Raw genomic sequence first — 15,564 nt, 5'->3', positions numbered from 1 at the left:
AATAGACAAAAGCGATAAATTTATAAACTAGAATATTCTACAGCAATGAAAATGAGAGTAGTATATCTACATGCAAGGGTATGAATAAGTCTCAAAACCAGAAGTCATGTTTGAATGTATGAATAAGTCTCAAAAACAGAAGTCATGTTCGAATATATGAATAAGTCTCAAAAACAGAAGTCATGTTCGAATGTTTGCGACCCCGTGGACTATAGTCTGCCAGGCTCCTTTGTCCATGGGAGTCTCCAGGCAACCATACTGGAGTGGGTTGCCATGTTCTTCTCCAGGGGATTTTTCTGACCCAGGGATGGAACCCATGAAGCCTGCATTGGCAGGCAGATTCTTTACCACTGAGCCACCTGGGAAGCCCTGCTGCTGCTGCTGCTACGTCGCTTCAGTCGGGTCCGACTCTGTGTGACCCCATAGACGGCAGCCCACCAGGCTCCCCCGTCCCTGGGATTCTCCAAGAACACTGGAGTGGGTTGCCATTTCCTTCTCCAATCCATGAAAGTGAAATCACTCAGTCATGTCCTAGCAATGTTCTATTTTTTGACCTGGGTTATGGTTATTCTCCGGTCACCTGAGTCTTGTATTCATTAAGTTATTTCTACCCATTTTTCCACATTTTTACCAACAGAAAATTACAGAAAACCACAACTGAAAAAGAGAGACGCAAAGTGACCCTTCTCCAGGTCCTGAATTTAGTTCCGAAGAGGTCAAAGTTTTTTTTCCACCGGCTTAAAAATGAGAACTTCCATGATGACACTTTTACTTTTGTTTCTTGTTAAGTGATTTTTTTAACCTCCTCTTAATTATATTCGAGTTAAATGGTAAGCTCAAGATCTGAAAAATCAAGCAGTAACTAAGTCCAGACCTGCTTCTGGCTTTATCAGAGCACATCTGACACCACTGTGTCAAGAGGAAAAATAAAGCCTTTTCCTCTTGTGCTCTGACAGGAAGGTTAGAAAATTCTATAGGGAATAGCATTCTTCTAGGGGAAAACAGAGTCGGATACGACTGAAGTGACTTAGCAGCAGCAGCAGGTGAAAACAAGCGTGAGAAACTACTTACTAGCCACAGGCAATTCACACCTTTAAAGAGAGGCCCTAAGACACCTTACAGCAGTTCCCCTGGGTTTCCTTAATGGGGGCAGATTACGTGTCACTCCAAAGCAGAGTCAAGACATCAGTGGGAAAATCAAATGCTTAGAGAGCCATGGAGCCATAGCAGGAAAAACCTGGAGTTCCTGGAGGGAATCTTATACAGGAGTAGGGGCAGGAGTCAGACCAAGTACTCAATAGTCTTGGTTTGTACTCTCAGTTCTGCCACTGACTGTGTCACCTCAACTAAATCCTTCAATTCTCTATTTTGAAAAGTGGTACAGTGCAACCTGAGCACCAAAGAACTGCTGCTTTCGAACTGCGGTGCTGGAGAAGATCTTGAAAGTCCCTTGGACAGCAAGGAGATCAAACTGGTCAATCCAAAAGGAAATCAACCCTGAATACTCACTGGAAGGACTGATGCTGAAGCTCTAGTACTTAGGCCACCTGATGCAAAGAGCCGACTCATTGGAAAAGACCCTGATGCTGGGAAAGACGGAGGGTAAAGGAAGAAGAAGAGGGAGGCAGAGGATGAGATGGTTGGATAGCCTCACTGACTCAATGGACATGAACTCGGGCAAACTCTGGGAGACCGTGAGGGACAGGGAAGCCTAGTGTGCTGCAGTCCATGGGGTTACGAACAGTCGGACACGACTTAGCAACTGAACAACAATGCGACCTACTGATTCCCCACTTCTAGAAGCAAGCCCATACATTTCAATATATTCAACAAGGAGAAACTTCTATGGTCCTAGTCACACCAGCTAGTGGCAGAGACAGGGCTACTTCCCATATCTCTTGGTTTCAATTCCAGAAAACTCTCACCATCAGTGCAGAAAGCTCACGCTTGCCTTCTGATACCTGGAGACCTTGTTAAACATACCAGCAGCTACTCATTCCAGTGAAATTCTCATTAATCAGTCTGGAGTGGACCCTACCAGTCTGCATTTCTTAGCTGGGGGCCCAAGACATTTAAATCTTCAAACAATTTAAGAAACAGGACATTATATCCTACTAAACTCCAAGCAAACTCAATTTTCTTTATTTTTATTCTCTTTCTATCTGTTAAATTAGGGGAAACATTTGAAAGATGTTTTTGATGGATATAATGTTCCCAACCTAAACTATCAATACATTTAAGAATATTAACATTAATTTCAACTAGAACCAGTAAATATTATTTCCTTTACAATTCTCTAAACATTGCAGACTAATCTATTTTCTAAACATAAGTCTATTTGCATTGTGCTGTGTGTCCCTGAAAAAATGAAATAAAGCCTATCTCAATTCATCCAGTTAATGAAAATCAAATACCAAAATTGCATATCATCACCCCCACTAGATCATATTCTCCTTAAACACAAGGCTTTATCTTTCATATCTGGTCATATCTTAGAGCAGTACTTAAAAAGATGGCTAGGTATGGATGGTGGATGAATGATGGAAGGGAGGATGGGTGGGTGGGTAGGTGGAGGGATACATAGATTTTTTAAATGAGCAAATATATGAATTAGTGAATTCTGCCCCCTGATAACTACAGGAAATTGTTGCCAGAGTTAAAACATATTCACAAGGGTTCAGCAAAACTTGCCTGATTTAAATTGTTTAATAAACTAGAAAAGTGAAAAGAAGTTGACATCACTACACAGGAACCTTTTCATTTCTCTCCCACCTCCTCGCTCTCCAAAAGCCCTCCAACTCGTTGACTTATAAGGACTACCCACGTGCGGTAGAAAGATCTGTGCCACCAACACATCACTCACCCCTCTCCACCACCGGGGTGACACATGTGGTCCCCTAAATGTTCCACCTGGAGGTATTTTGAGGGCAGCTAACTAAAAGGGGGCTTCCAGAGCCAAGGGAGGAGGCGTGACATGAGGTCACAGAGCCACTGCCTCCCCCTCTCAAGAGAAACCACTCTGCTCTATTTATTTCAGAATCCAGAGGAAGTCGACAAGGGTGGCAACAGCCGAGCACAGCATGTGGTGGAGAGTCTGCAGCTTGCTGGCGTGGTTCCCCTTACAAGGTAAGGACTCAGCTCGTGCTTTTTTTGATGCTCAGTTGACCTAATGTTTGGGCACTGTTCTCATAGAGGACTGACTGCAGAAGCAACTCAGGTAAATCTCTCACTTTCCACGTAAATCTCTCAGATTCCACTACGATTACACATTGGAGGGATGTTACAGGATTAATTGAATCTCGTGTTCAGTTGTTAAAGGGTCTATAGAAAGGGTCATTGTAGTGTGTCTCCGTGGAATCCATGTTATGGCAAAGTGTAACTAACAAGTGTACTGTCTTTTAAGGGTATACCAGTTGAAAGAGCATCAGTTTGGCATTTTAAAACCATTTTGCTCTTTGGTCTTACTGTACAGCACAGGGAATGCTGCTCAAACTTATGTGGCAGCCTGGATGGGAGAGGGGTTTGGGGGGAATGGATACATGTGTATGCATGGCTGAGTCCCTTTGCTGTCCACGTGAAACTATCACAACATTGCTAATTGGCTATACTCCAATACAAAATAAAAGCTTAAAAAAGCAACAACAACAACAAAAACCCTCCTTGTTTAAGCCTGAGCCAAATAATTTCTCTGAAACTGTTTCTGCATGTTGAAATTAAAATGATAACGATGTTTGATCTACCAAACCCTATTGTTATAAGGATCAAATTTCAATTGTAAAAGTACTTTGAAAATGGAAAAATGCTAGACAACCCTTAATTAGTTCAGAAATCATGATTCCCATGAAAACCTTGTGCTTATTTTTTGAGTCACTTTACCTTTCCTTATTATTTGAAAATGTGATTTTGGATGCTTAAGTCTAATGTTGCACTATGAACATTAAAGAAAGACACATAGTTCTTAGCACAGGTTAAATCATTCCTACCCCAAAGTGGGAGCAGGATGTATTGTCCCTGAATCTCTGATTGCAACTTGTATCATTTTCTTGCAAAGAAAATCACACATATACAGCATTGCTTGCTTGCTGGGTGCTTCTTGTTTCCAAATACCAAATCTATAGCTATCTTCCAAGTGAAGTATCTCTCCTCCTAAATCTTCCTTCACCATAGAACTGCATCTGGAGAATGTATCTTTTAAAACTAGATTTCCTTATGGCTACCGAAGGGGAAAGGGAGGGGGATGAATGAATTAGGAGTTTGGGATTAACATATTCACACTACTTTATATAAAACAGAGTATCAACAAGGACCTACTGTAGAACGCAGAGAACTAACTACTCAATATTCTGTAATAACCTATAGGGGGAAAGAATTTGATAAATATGTATAACTGAATCATTCTGCTGTACACCTGAAACCAACATAACATTGTAAATCAACTATACTCTAATACAAAATAAAAATTAAATTAGAAAAAAACACTAGATTTCCTATTTTACACAGTGTTCCAATTTCCCACTTTATACACTTCAATATGTGCTCCCTTTTTTGGTCCCTGTACCCTGAGGCACTTAATAAAGATTCAATTTTGGTAATAAATAAGTTTCTTCAGTAAGTGCCTTGAAGAAGAGCTAACGCATTCATAAAAAGGACAGGTAAGTGGCTAAAATTAGAATGCTTTCTATTATTCCAAAATTTAAAGCCTTTAACTGACCTTCACTTTTTCAGTACTCATTTCCTTTCAAAAACACCTCACAGAAATAATGCTTTAATAAAAACTACAATAATCGTGCCCTAAAGTAAACCTAAGATAAGTCTTTTAGAATATAAATTACTCAAGTACTGTTTATAAAGAAAGGGGAGAAATGTATTTATTGCATCATGCACAGTGCTGTGTATTTTATGTTAATTTCATTTATCCTAGCAAAAAAAAAAAATGAGAGAGGTATTCATATCCCTAATTTATATATGATAAAATTGAGGTTACAAGAAGTTAGAAAACTTGCTAGTAACTAACAATGTAACTATCAGCAAAGCACATAGTAGAAGTACTATTTCAAGAAAGTTTTCAGGGAGAGTGTATGAATTGGATTGTGATAGAAACTATGTTTCTTGATGTGGTTCAAAAGCTTGAAAGCCAGTGATTTGCACAATATGGAAGATTCATTATTGAAAAATCCTCAACTGAAAACTCACCCAAAGGGGGCTATCCAGAGGGCACCTAGGGTCAACGGTATCTGAGAACCAACTTCCCACTGTGTGTGTGCTGTGTGTTCAGTCCCTTCAGTCGTGTCTGACTCTTTACAACCCTGTGGACTGGAGCTCACCAGGCTCCTGTGTCTATGGGATTCTCCAGGCTAGAATACTGAAGTGGGTTGCCGTGCCCTCCTCCAGGAGATCTTCCCAAGCAGGGGATCGAACCTGAGTCTGCCTGTGTCTCCTGCACTGCAGGTGGGTTCTTTACCCCCTGAGCCACCTGGGAAGCCCACTCTAACCTAATCTCACTCATGCCCATCAGGGTCCCAAACAGGATAGGAGCTGACCACGCTGCTTTCTTATCAGCAAAAAGGCAGGAAATCATCAGTTTGGGCAACATAAATTGCCAGCTGTTTTTAGCTAATTGAATTATGGGAAGATCATGACACCTTCTTTTACTGCACAACTTCTATGGGTGCCAAAAACTTACAGACCAAAAAAAAAAAAAAAAGGACCTATAATTTTGGAACCTGCCCTCTTTTCAGGATTCCCACTTGCAGCCCCTGCTGCTGCTGCTGCTGCTAAGTCGCGTCAGTCATGTCCGACTCTGTGCGACCCCATAGATGGCAGTCCACCAGGCTCCTCCGTCCCTGGGATTCTCCAGGCAAGAGTACTGGAGTGGGTTGCCATTGCCTTCTCCACTGGTAGCCCGTAGGATGGGTCAAACACAGGATCAATGGCGAATTTTTCAAAATTCATCCCATTTTCCTATACTGTGGATGATGAAACCCCACCAATTTGCACCCTCTATTCTGGTTGTTTCATGGAGAGTGGGATGCATGAAACAGTCCAGTTGCAGATGGAGTAAGGTCCTCTCAATACTTCCTTTGACCAGGAAAGAGTCATCCATTTACCAACATGTTGAGACAGATTCTTTAAAGCTATACTGGAAATCATTCAATTTTGACAAAATTTGATTCATTTTCACACATAATCTTCTCTATTGAGTCTATCTAAAGAATAACAATGATGCCTTTTTTTAATGATCTGAATCCAAGCATGTTTTGCCTGCTAACCTCAAAAGAGGAACACAAATAAGGCTCTGATCTGAGACTTAACTCATCTTGTGTCTCTGATTCTAACTTAGCTCCAGGCTTTATAATTTAATGTAAAGTGAGCATCCTATTAATATATTTATTAGTGAATATACATTTACTCATATTTAGCCATTGATTGAAAAAATACTTAACATCTGAGATTGTGCTCAGCCCTGGGAATACAAACAACTTTTGTATGAGGAGTTTGTAATCTATCTGCAAGAGACATACTCATAACTGAAAAAGTGATGTGTGAAGTGCTGTAAGAGAAGTCTATCTGAAGCCTTCGGGGATCTGGAGGAGAGAGGAGGTCACTGAAGGGGAAAGAGAGGCGAAGGGCCAGTTGAGTTGGGTAGGTTTGACAAAAGTGGTGTAATTTGACCTAAGTCTTGAAGGAGCTAAGAAAGGCATTCGATGCTGAGAACAGCGTGGACAAAAGCAAAGGATCTTATTGAGTCCAAAATTTCTGGAGTTTGCAGGTGGCCATTTACATAGGGCACCTGAAAGGGAGTATCAGCAAATAAACTGGAGAAGATAGAGGGTCCAAGTATCTGAAGTACTGGCCTGATTCATACAAGCAGTGGGAGCCACAGCAAATATTCTAATGAAGGGATCGATTGAATTTGTATATTTTATTTGTAATTTTTTTTAAGAATCTGAGTTTTAATTTTAATTTTTGGCTGAACTGCAAAATCCCATGGCTGGTGGGATGTGGAATCTTAGTTCCCTGACCAGAGATTGAGCTTGGGCCCTTGGTAGTGAGTGTGCAGAGTCCTAATCACTGGACCACCAGGGAATTTCCTTTCACTGTAATGCTGAAGCAGATGCAAATGGTTAAGTTAGAGGAAGCAGAGGCTAGAAGGAGGTTACTGCAATGGTCCAAGAGAAAAACAATGGAGGCAGTGATAGTAGCAAAAAAGAAAAAACGGAATGAATTGATTCAAGAGATGTTTTGGAGAGGGAAGAGGCTGGGGTGCCTCTCAGATACCTGGCATGCAGTGGCTTGTGATGACAGTGATGACCACAAAGACATGCTGGAATGGAGCAGGTGGTGTGTGTTGCAATTCAATAATTGGGCTACTAAGAAAAAGAATCCTTTCCTTTCTTCAGCCTGCCATGACGACCTATAGTAGGGTGGATACACTGCAACTCCCCAAACCTTGGGAAAAACCAAGGACTCTTAGGAACTGCACAAATTTTATCTACAGGTGCTCTGGTAGGTGGTTATGACTGCTGCTCGCCCTTCAGCTTCAGAGTCAGTCACGTGTGCTTTGGTGTGAAGCTATCCCACTCCTAGGACAACTGGCTCACGGGATGGGGGGTGGAGATGATGGTGAAGGTCATACGTTCCCTTTCTACATATAAACCAACCACACAGACACAATCTATAGCCTTTGACTTAACTAGTGACCTCATGACACATGGCGGTACATGGATGGATGAACCCAGTCATGGAGATAATGACCAAGCCCAGAAGTCAATAATCCACTCAATAAACATGACCTACCAGTAGTAAGTGGTGACCTCCTAGGAGAGACACCACAGGGATAGACCAGCATTTGGGAGTCACATCAGGAAACTCTGAAGGCTGACAGAGAGAACCAGCAAGTAGGCACAGGGCACTTGCTGTCTATGCTAGAAATGCTAAGGTGAATACGAATATAATGTAAATGTTTTTAGAGCCTGCAGGGGAGGAAGTGGTGAGCTAAGAAGATACCCGACACCCAACCTCTCTGACAAAGAAGGTGAAAGTTTGACTCTAAACTTGGGTGAAAAAAAGATTTTAAAGACAAATTCCACTGTAGTTTTCAATAGCAGCAAGAGCATCATGGGGAACTTTTTTCTTAGAAGATGTGGCATCAAAACTTAGGTACCACCGTCCTTCTCTTCTACTCTTTGACATGACTTAGACACATTAGCCAATATTTTTAAGTACTGCAGCTGAAGCCGTGTGGTGCAGTGGCTTCTCACTGAGCTAGTCTTCCTTTCTACAATGATTTCCTGTCTCTGAATCAAACATGGACTCTACATGACAACATTGCAAGAGAAACAGGCTTAGGAAGCCAAATGCAAGGCTAGGAGCCAAGAGCAGAGGAAATGACTGGTGTTCTAAGCCTCAGATGCAGTCCTTTCCATCTGGAACTCGGTACCTCTATCTGTGGTCAGCAGCCTGACTCTGACATCGCAACAGCAAGAGCAAACACTCCTCTTGGGAGATAGAATTCTTTGCCATATGCTAAAACACCATATTACATTTTCATACAATTTTTAAGACACTGTAAGGATTAAATGACATGATTTAATTCATAAGCATGCATTCCCAAGAAAAAGACCTTTAAAATGGGAGACATTTATCCATAAACAGAGTGCACATATATCTCGCCTCTCCCTTCTCCCCCAGTGTGGGCTTCCTGTCTAAGACAATCATTTTATCAAAGGTAAGAACACTGGCAAAGCCTCTGAGTGTTAACTTCTTGCCTGAAGGATGAAATCAGGGGATGTTCCTTAACACTAGTTTTATCCTATCATATATTTATGTAGTAACTTTCCTCCTCTCTGTCAATATTCTTATGAACAACAGGAGAGCAAAGATAGCTATCCATTGCCTGTATTACAGTGTCATCATGAAAGCTGGCATTAAACCATTACTTTCCAAGCTTACACTGTGATAGTTTCTGTTAAGAAAGAATTGCAGATAAATATAAAGCACAGTCACTGCCCTCTTGCAGCTTCAATCTGTAGGAAGCAAGATCATGCACAAGGGCTAGAGATACAGCAAGACTCATACAATGGAATGATACAATACAAGTTGGTCTCGATGCAGATTCTTGGCTCAAGAGTTGCTTACCCTTAGAAGAAATTCCACTGTCATTTCAATGCATCTCTACTAATACTATCCTTATTACCCAATCATGGGTTGATTTTATAGATGAGAATATTCCCAAACGACCTGCCTAAGCAGAATTCTGGCCTATGCCTCAATGGTTTTTTTTGAAAACAATCTCTTTTTATTGAATCCTTGTTGTTCATTATAGTATTGGCTGATGATATGAGTATTTTTCCATCAGGACTCAAGCTAACTCTTTTCCCATGAAAGTCAATATATGAATACAATAATTTGGGGTGATTATTGCTGGAGGCTAGGTTGAAATTAATGACTTCAAAATGGAACAAACTAAAAAGTGGGTAACAATTAATTCCCAGACCTCTTCAATGTGCTTTTCCTAATACTTGAAATTTATCACAAGGAAATAAAGTCATTTCTTTTTCCTTTTTTTTAAACAGCTAAGATGATAGTGAAATTCATTGAATTTGCTATTCATATTTTATAACCCCATGGTATTCTTCTGTTCATAGACATGTTTTGTACTTGTCTATGATATTTTTTCATCCTCAGGAAAAAGAATTAAAGTTGAAAAAATAACAAATGGCAATAAATGTGCCAAATCAGCAGTAGAACCAATTTATTCTTCTATCAATTTCTTTTTTGGGAGGATAACTTTGCAGCTGCTTAGAACTATTGTTTCTCATTCTCTGGGGGTTATGATTTGGGGAAATTACAGACTCTTACATGTGCCCAGGGAAAGCGCTCCATGGAATATTAAATCAGAAGAGATACAAGAACATCCACCCTCTGATGGAGAAGCTCTTCCACCCCAGGGGCTTGCCTACTCCCCAGGAAGAGCAGATCTGTAATTCACAAGAGCTCCAGAGGATATAACATTCTTTCTTAGAATCTGAGACCCACCCCCCACCAATGGTACTCGAAGACACGAGTCAGCCTTTTTGTAAACAGAGGCCAGAAAAGCTGAATTTTCTGGGGTCTCATCACTTAGGTAGTCCGACCCAGTTATACAAGCATGGGCTTAGAAGCCCACAGACCTGGGCACCAATGCCGTCTTGAGGACCTCTGTGACCTTGAACCTCTACTCCCTCATCATCAAGTGAGCAAAACCACTCTTCCTTTAGAGCAGGGCCACCCAACCTCTGGGATGTAATGCCTGATGATCTGAGGTGGAGCTGATGTAATAATAATAGAGCACACAATATTGTAATGCACCTAAATCATCCCCAAACCATTGCCCCCTCCTCCATGGAGAAATTATCTTCCACGAAACCAGTCCCTGGTGCCAAAAAGGTTGGGAACTGCTGCTTTAGAGTTAGTTTGAAAGTTGAGTTCAATATCAGTAACATGGAAGATACAATTTCCAGCATATGGCAAGGCAAGTGCCTCATAGATGCTGTTCAGCTTTCCTTTCATCAAAACCCACCCCTTCATTCATGCTCCTTCAAGAGACATCGTGATTGCTCTAGCACACTGTTTCCCTCCTCTCCTTGCAGTTTTTGGTATTGACTTTGGGTTCTGTTTCTCTAACAAATGTATGCTGCTGCTGCTAAGTCACTTCAGTCATGTCCGACTCTGTGTGACCCCATAAACGGCAGTCCACCAGGCTCTGCCGTCCCTGGGATTCTCCAGGCAAGAACACTGGAGTGGGGTGCCATTTCCTTCTCCAAACGTATACAAATGATCAAATGATGAACGAGGTTGCCTCGAGTCTAAGCCCTTGCCTCAATTCAGGTGTAGTGTGGCCCATGCCAGTCTGACGGTCCACAATTCTCTTCCTCCACAGAGGCCTTTCGGACCAACCACATGGAAACTGTCCCTATAGAGGAAGGCCAGACACTCACTCTAAACTGTACCGTTTCTCAGGAGACCACCTCTCTGCAGTGGCTGGCCCCCTCGGGCTTCACCATTTTCTTCAATGAACAACCTGGTAAGTGAAGAAGAGAGAAACCACCGCCAGACCTCAACCTGATGGATTTTCCAGACAGACAGGCTGGTGGGCCAGAAAGTCAGCATGAGTCACCCCAGTGGTGGGCTTGGCCCCACCTACTGTTACACGTAAATCACACCCAGAAGCCTGTGTTTTACACACAGCTGCTTTTTTTCTGGCAGGAAGTCTGAAATGGAAACCCCACCAGTACGGTTGGTAAAGGGGGCTCAAATGACAAAGCCCGTTTCCACCATCCCACCTCACCCCCAGGTCACTTTTTCACTCTCAGTGACCATGAAACCACCGACAGCAGGATGATAGGTGGCCGCAGACAGACAGGTGGGGGGCCCGCGGTCCTTGGGCAGCCAACACGTCACCCCCCTTCTACAGCCAGGAGCTCTGTTTTCCACCTGAGCAACCCAGAGTCACACATCAAAGCCCACCCCAAAATGGCTCCCCTTCTCCCAATGGTCTTAACAAAAACTCAGGATTGCTGAGCAATAGGAATTGGTGGCACGTTTTACTCTGAAAAGGACAGTAGCCTTCCTCTCTCACAAACACACATTGAGTCCTAGATGCCTAAGATGGGAGGGAACTCTTTTTTCATTGTATTCAATGTATTAAACATTGTATTGGTTTAATGTGTACCATATAATGTTTTGATATATGTATATATTGGAAAATAATACCACAATAAGTTTAGTGAATATCTGTCACCTCATGTGGTCCCAGCTTTTTTTTTTTTTTTTTTCCTTGTGGGAAGGGATTTTTTTTAACCCTATTTAGTTCATTTCTTTGGGAAGTATTTTATGAAACCCTTCCTTTATAATGAGACTATTTTTTTTAAACACTGGATTTTTTTTAAGTTTTTTTTTTTTAATGTGGACCATTTTTAAAGTCTTTATTGAATTTGTTACAATATTGCTTCTGTTTTTATGATTTGGATTTTTGACCCCAAGGCATATGGGATTTTAGCTCCCTGACCAAGGATCAAATATTGTATCTGCTGCATTGGAGGGCAAAATCGTAACCACTGGACCACCAGGGAAGTCCTGATAATGAGACCATTTTATATCTCCATTTAATACTCCTAATTACCAAATGCTTGGGAAAGTATCCAACACAGCAAATTTCATTCTGCTTTGTAAAAGCAGACCCTCTAGAAAAACTTGATGTGCTTTAGAAAATATGATAACAATTGATAGGTTCACTATAAAATAACTAAATATATTCTTTTAAGCTAAACCAACTAGATTCCAATAGAATAAGTACATATTAATTGATAAAAGTTCTGAGAGGAGACCTTTAAGGAGAATTCTGTTAAATAATGCTTTCTGTTGCTTTTGTTTTGGTTAAACTGGGCTTCCCTGGTGGCTCAGCGGTAAAGGATCCATCTGCCAAGGCAGGAGATGCAGGTTCAGTCCCTGGGTTGGGAAGATCCCGTGGAGAAAGCTATAGCAACCCACTCCAGTCTTCTTGCCTGGGAAATTCTACAGACAGAGGAGCCTGGCGGGCTATAGCCCATGCGGTCACAAAGAGTCAGACACAACCGAGCAACTAAATGACAACAGTAACACTGGGAGAAGATGGACATTCTCAAATGCCCTGATCTAGCGTGCTGGTTCTCCCTCAAGGGTATTTTTTTGCCCTCCACGGGATATTTGACAATGGGATAGTTTTGGTTGTTATAACTGAGAAAAGGCATGGGGATCTGGACTCTAGGGAGAGAGACCAGTGAAGTGAAAGTGAAGTCGCTCAGTTGTGTCCCACTCTGCAACCCCGTGGACTGTAGCCCACCAGGCTCTTCCGTCCATGGGATTCTCCAGGCAAGAGTACTGGAGCGGGTTGCCAGCCAGAGACGCTGCTAAACATGCATAATGCAGAGTATAGCCCCCCGTACTCTCACCCAGGAGAGAATTATGGACCCAAATGTCAGTAGTGCTGAGGCTGAGAACACCTGGATTCCAGCTCAGGGAACCTCAGTGTCCCAGGACACCATAACCATTATTTCAGATGAGAAACAACCTTCCTTGGTCAGCCAATTGAGGTTTAATGATTTTAGGCTTGTTCACATTATAAATCTTAACATTAGAAAAAAAGAAAGAAAACCACTCATTTCAGGAGCCTCTGATTCGCTAAGGGACCTTTGACTTGAGATGAAAATCCCAGATCAAGACAGAATCAAAAGGAATACTTGCTGTTGGCTAGAACTTTCTGGAACTGTGGGAGATTTTATGTTCTTGTGGGGGTTTTTTGGTTTTGTTTTGTTGTTGCTTTTGTTTATTTTTGCCATTCCCTAAACATCTGAAAGTACTACATACTCTTTGGGAAATTTCAAATAATAATGAACTTTTCTTCTAAACATATCTTGGTTATTCATTGTCATATGAAATTGTAAGAACAGTAGATTTTACAGCTTTGTCATCAAATCAATTTGACAACTATTTTTGTTCCAATCTTATTCATATGACTATAAAATTTAAATAGTGATAATTATGGATAGCTTTCCAATAGTTTTTTTTTAATTTAATTGGAGTATAATTGCATCACAATGCTGTGTATGACAAGACAGAGAACTGGATTTCTAAGACAAATTACACTGGGGCATATACATAATGTAAAAAAAAAAATTATTTAAGATCCTCCTGCCACCTGAACCCTTTGCCAGCCCAGGGTTCATAACTTCCTACCAGCGTAAATAAAACTGCTTATTTCACAGATCTTAGTATTAAAATACTTTATTTCCTAAACTAACTTCAAACTATTGAGAGGTCTCCAGTTGGTAACACTAGAATTTGGAAGGCAGCTCAGTTAAAGATGAGACATCCATTCCCTTAAAGTGTGATAATCAAAAGCTATTCCTGTGAAAAATCCATCCACTGAGAGTCTGCATTCATCTGATACTTCTCCTTATAACAGTTCTTGTCCCCTCTTGTACAGCTTTAAAAAGTTCCAAATACCAGCTTCTTCATCACTCCTCCAATCAGCTCTCCATCAGCGTGCTGAAGGTAACACAGCATGATGAAGGCGTGTACAAGTGTCTGCACTACGGCAAGTCCGTGAGAACAAAGGAAGTGAAAGTGATCGTGTTAGGTAGGTGCCTGAAAGCCAGTAAACCCAGCCTGGGAGCGATACACTTAGGAACAGGATATCTCATTTTTAAACTCAATATTATAATTTAAAAATGTTGCCTGCAGCAAGGCATTTCCTGGCAACTCTGCCATCTTCGTTGAGACAAAACAGAAAGGAGCAATTTGAGTGGCAAGTCCCAGAGTAAATGTGAGTTTGTGAAAATCGTCTTTGGCATCAACTAAATTTTCTCTGCAGGGAACTAAAAGGAAAGAGAATTCGTATTGGCTGAACTGTGACTCTGTGCCAGGCACTGTACTGGGCTGCAAGGAATCAAAGATGAATTAGGCACAATCTCTGCCCACAAGGAGTTTGCACAGTTGTTCAGGAAGGCAAAACACATACATACATCTAGCAGAAACTTCTGACAGCATATCCTAAGATCAAATATATTCAGATGTAACTCTGCTGGACAGTCGGCTCACACCCTCTGCAAAACAAGTTCCTCTCTTCTGTTGGGGGATGGGGTTGGGAGGCTTGGCTAGGAAGTGACAGCTGGAACTTGCTCAGTTCTGCAGATGGTCCTTTGTGTTCAGTGTTAAGTCTTACTATCTTGACTTTTTTGCTTTTTGTAGCAGAACAGATCAGTTTTAAACACTGCCTTTTATTGATCTCTAAATACCATAATTCTACATATCACACAAGGAGTTCCTAAGACTCCTCTTCTTGCATTAGTTGAGTGTGGTACCTGCCATAAAATAAAGGCACAGTGACAAAGTCTCTGGGAAGGAGTGGCTCCCTAGGGGTTCTGAGAAGCAACGAGACTCAGCTTTGGGGTCACCTTTCCCTCATGTTGCTGGTCACCCACAACATCACTCTGGGTCAGGCCAAGTCTGTGCTCTACTGGGGCTCTCATAACACCTCTCACAACACCCCATGCCTACCTCTGTCACTGCACCTGATACGTGATCTCTCAGTGAGCAGTTTAGGGGGCTGCTTTTATCACCATGCTCTTCTTTGAGGGGCCTCGTCTTTCCCACATTTGTATTGCCAGCATCTAGTACATACTTGGAACGGACTTCATAATGTCTTAATGGCAGATGGATGAGTAAATAGATGTTAAAGGGTCCCATTCTGTACCCCACAGTGTGAGGTAGAACAGAGAAGAAGATATAAGCCTATCTGAAAAAACTTTCTTGCTGCTGCTAAGTCGCTTCAGTCGTGTCCGACTCTGTGACCCCATAGATGGCAGTCCACCAGGCTCCCCCATCCCTGGGATTCTCCAGGCAAGAACACTGGAGTGGGTTGCCATTTCCTTCTCCAATGCATGAAAGTGAAAAGTGAAAGTGAAGCCACTCAGTTGTGTCCGACTCGTAGCAACCCATGGACTGCAGCCTACCAGGCTCCTCCGTCCATGGGATTTTCCAGGC

General features: G+C 41.8%; 1 protein-coding gene across 1 annotated transcript in view; it reads left to right on the top strand.

Moving 5' to 3' along the window:
- Nucleotides 3,042-15,564, top strand: part of CRTAM (cytotoxic and regulatory T-cell molecule) — a 28,530-nt gene continuing 16,007 nt past the window's right edge. The window contains exons 1-3 of the mRNA XM_013969576.2: nt 3,042-3,126; nt 10,922-11,065; nt 14,006-14,158. Of these exons, the coding sequence (XP_013825030.1) occupies nt 3,081-3,126; nt 10,922-11,065; nt 14,006-14,158 (343 nt within the window). The 5' untranslated portion in view covers nt 3,042-3,080. The remainder of the gene's footprint in view (nt 3,127-10,921; nt 11,066-14,005; nt 14,159-15,564) is intronic.

This window comes from Capra hircus, chromosome 15, assembly GCF_001704415.2.
Source record: "Capra hircus breed San Clemente chromosome 15, ASM170441v1, whole genome shotgun sequence".
NCBI lineage: Eukaryota > Metazoa > Chordata > Mammalia > Artiodactyla > Bovidae > Capra > Capra hircus.
Note: the sequence above shows the minus strand (reverse complement) of the source record. Positions and strands in the feature narration are given on the sequence as shown.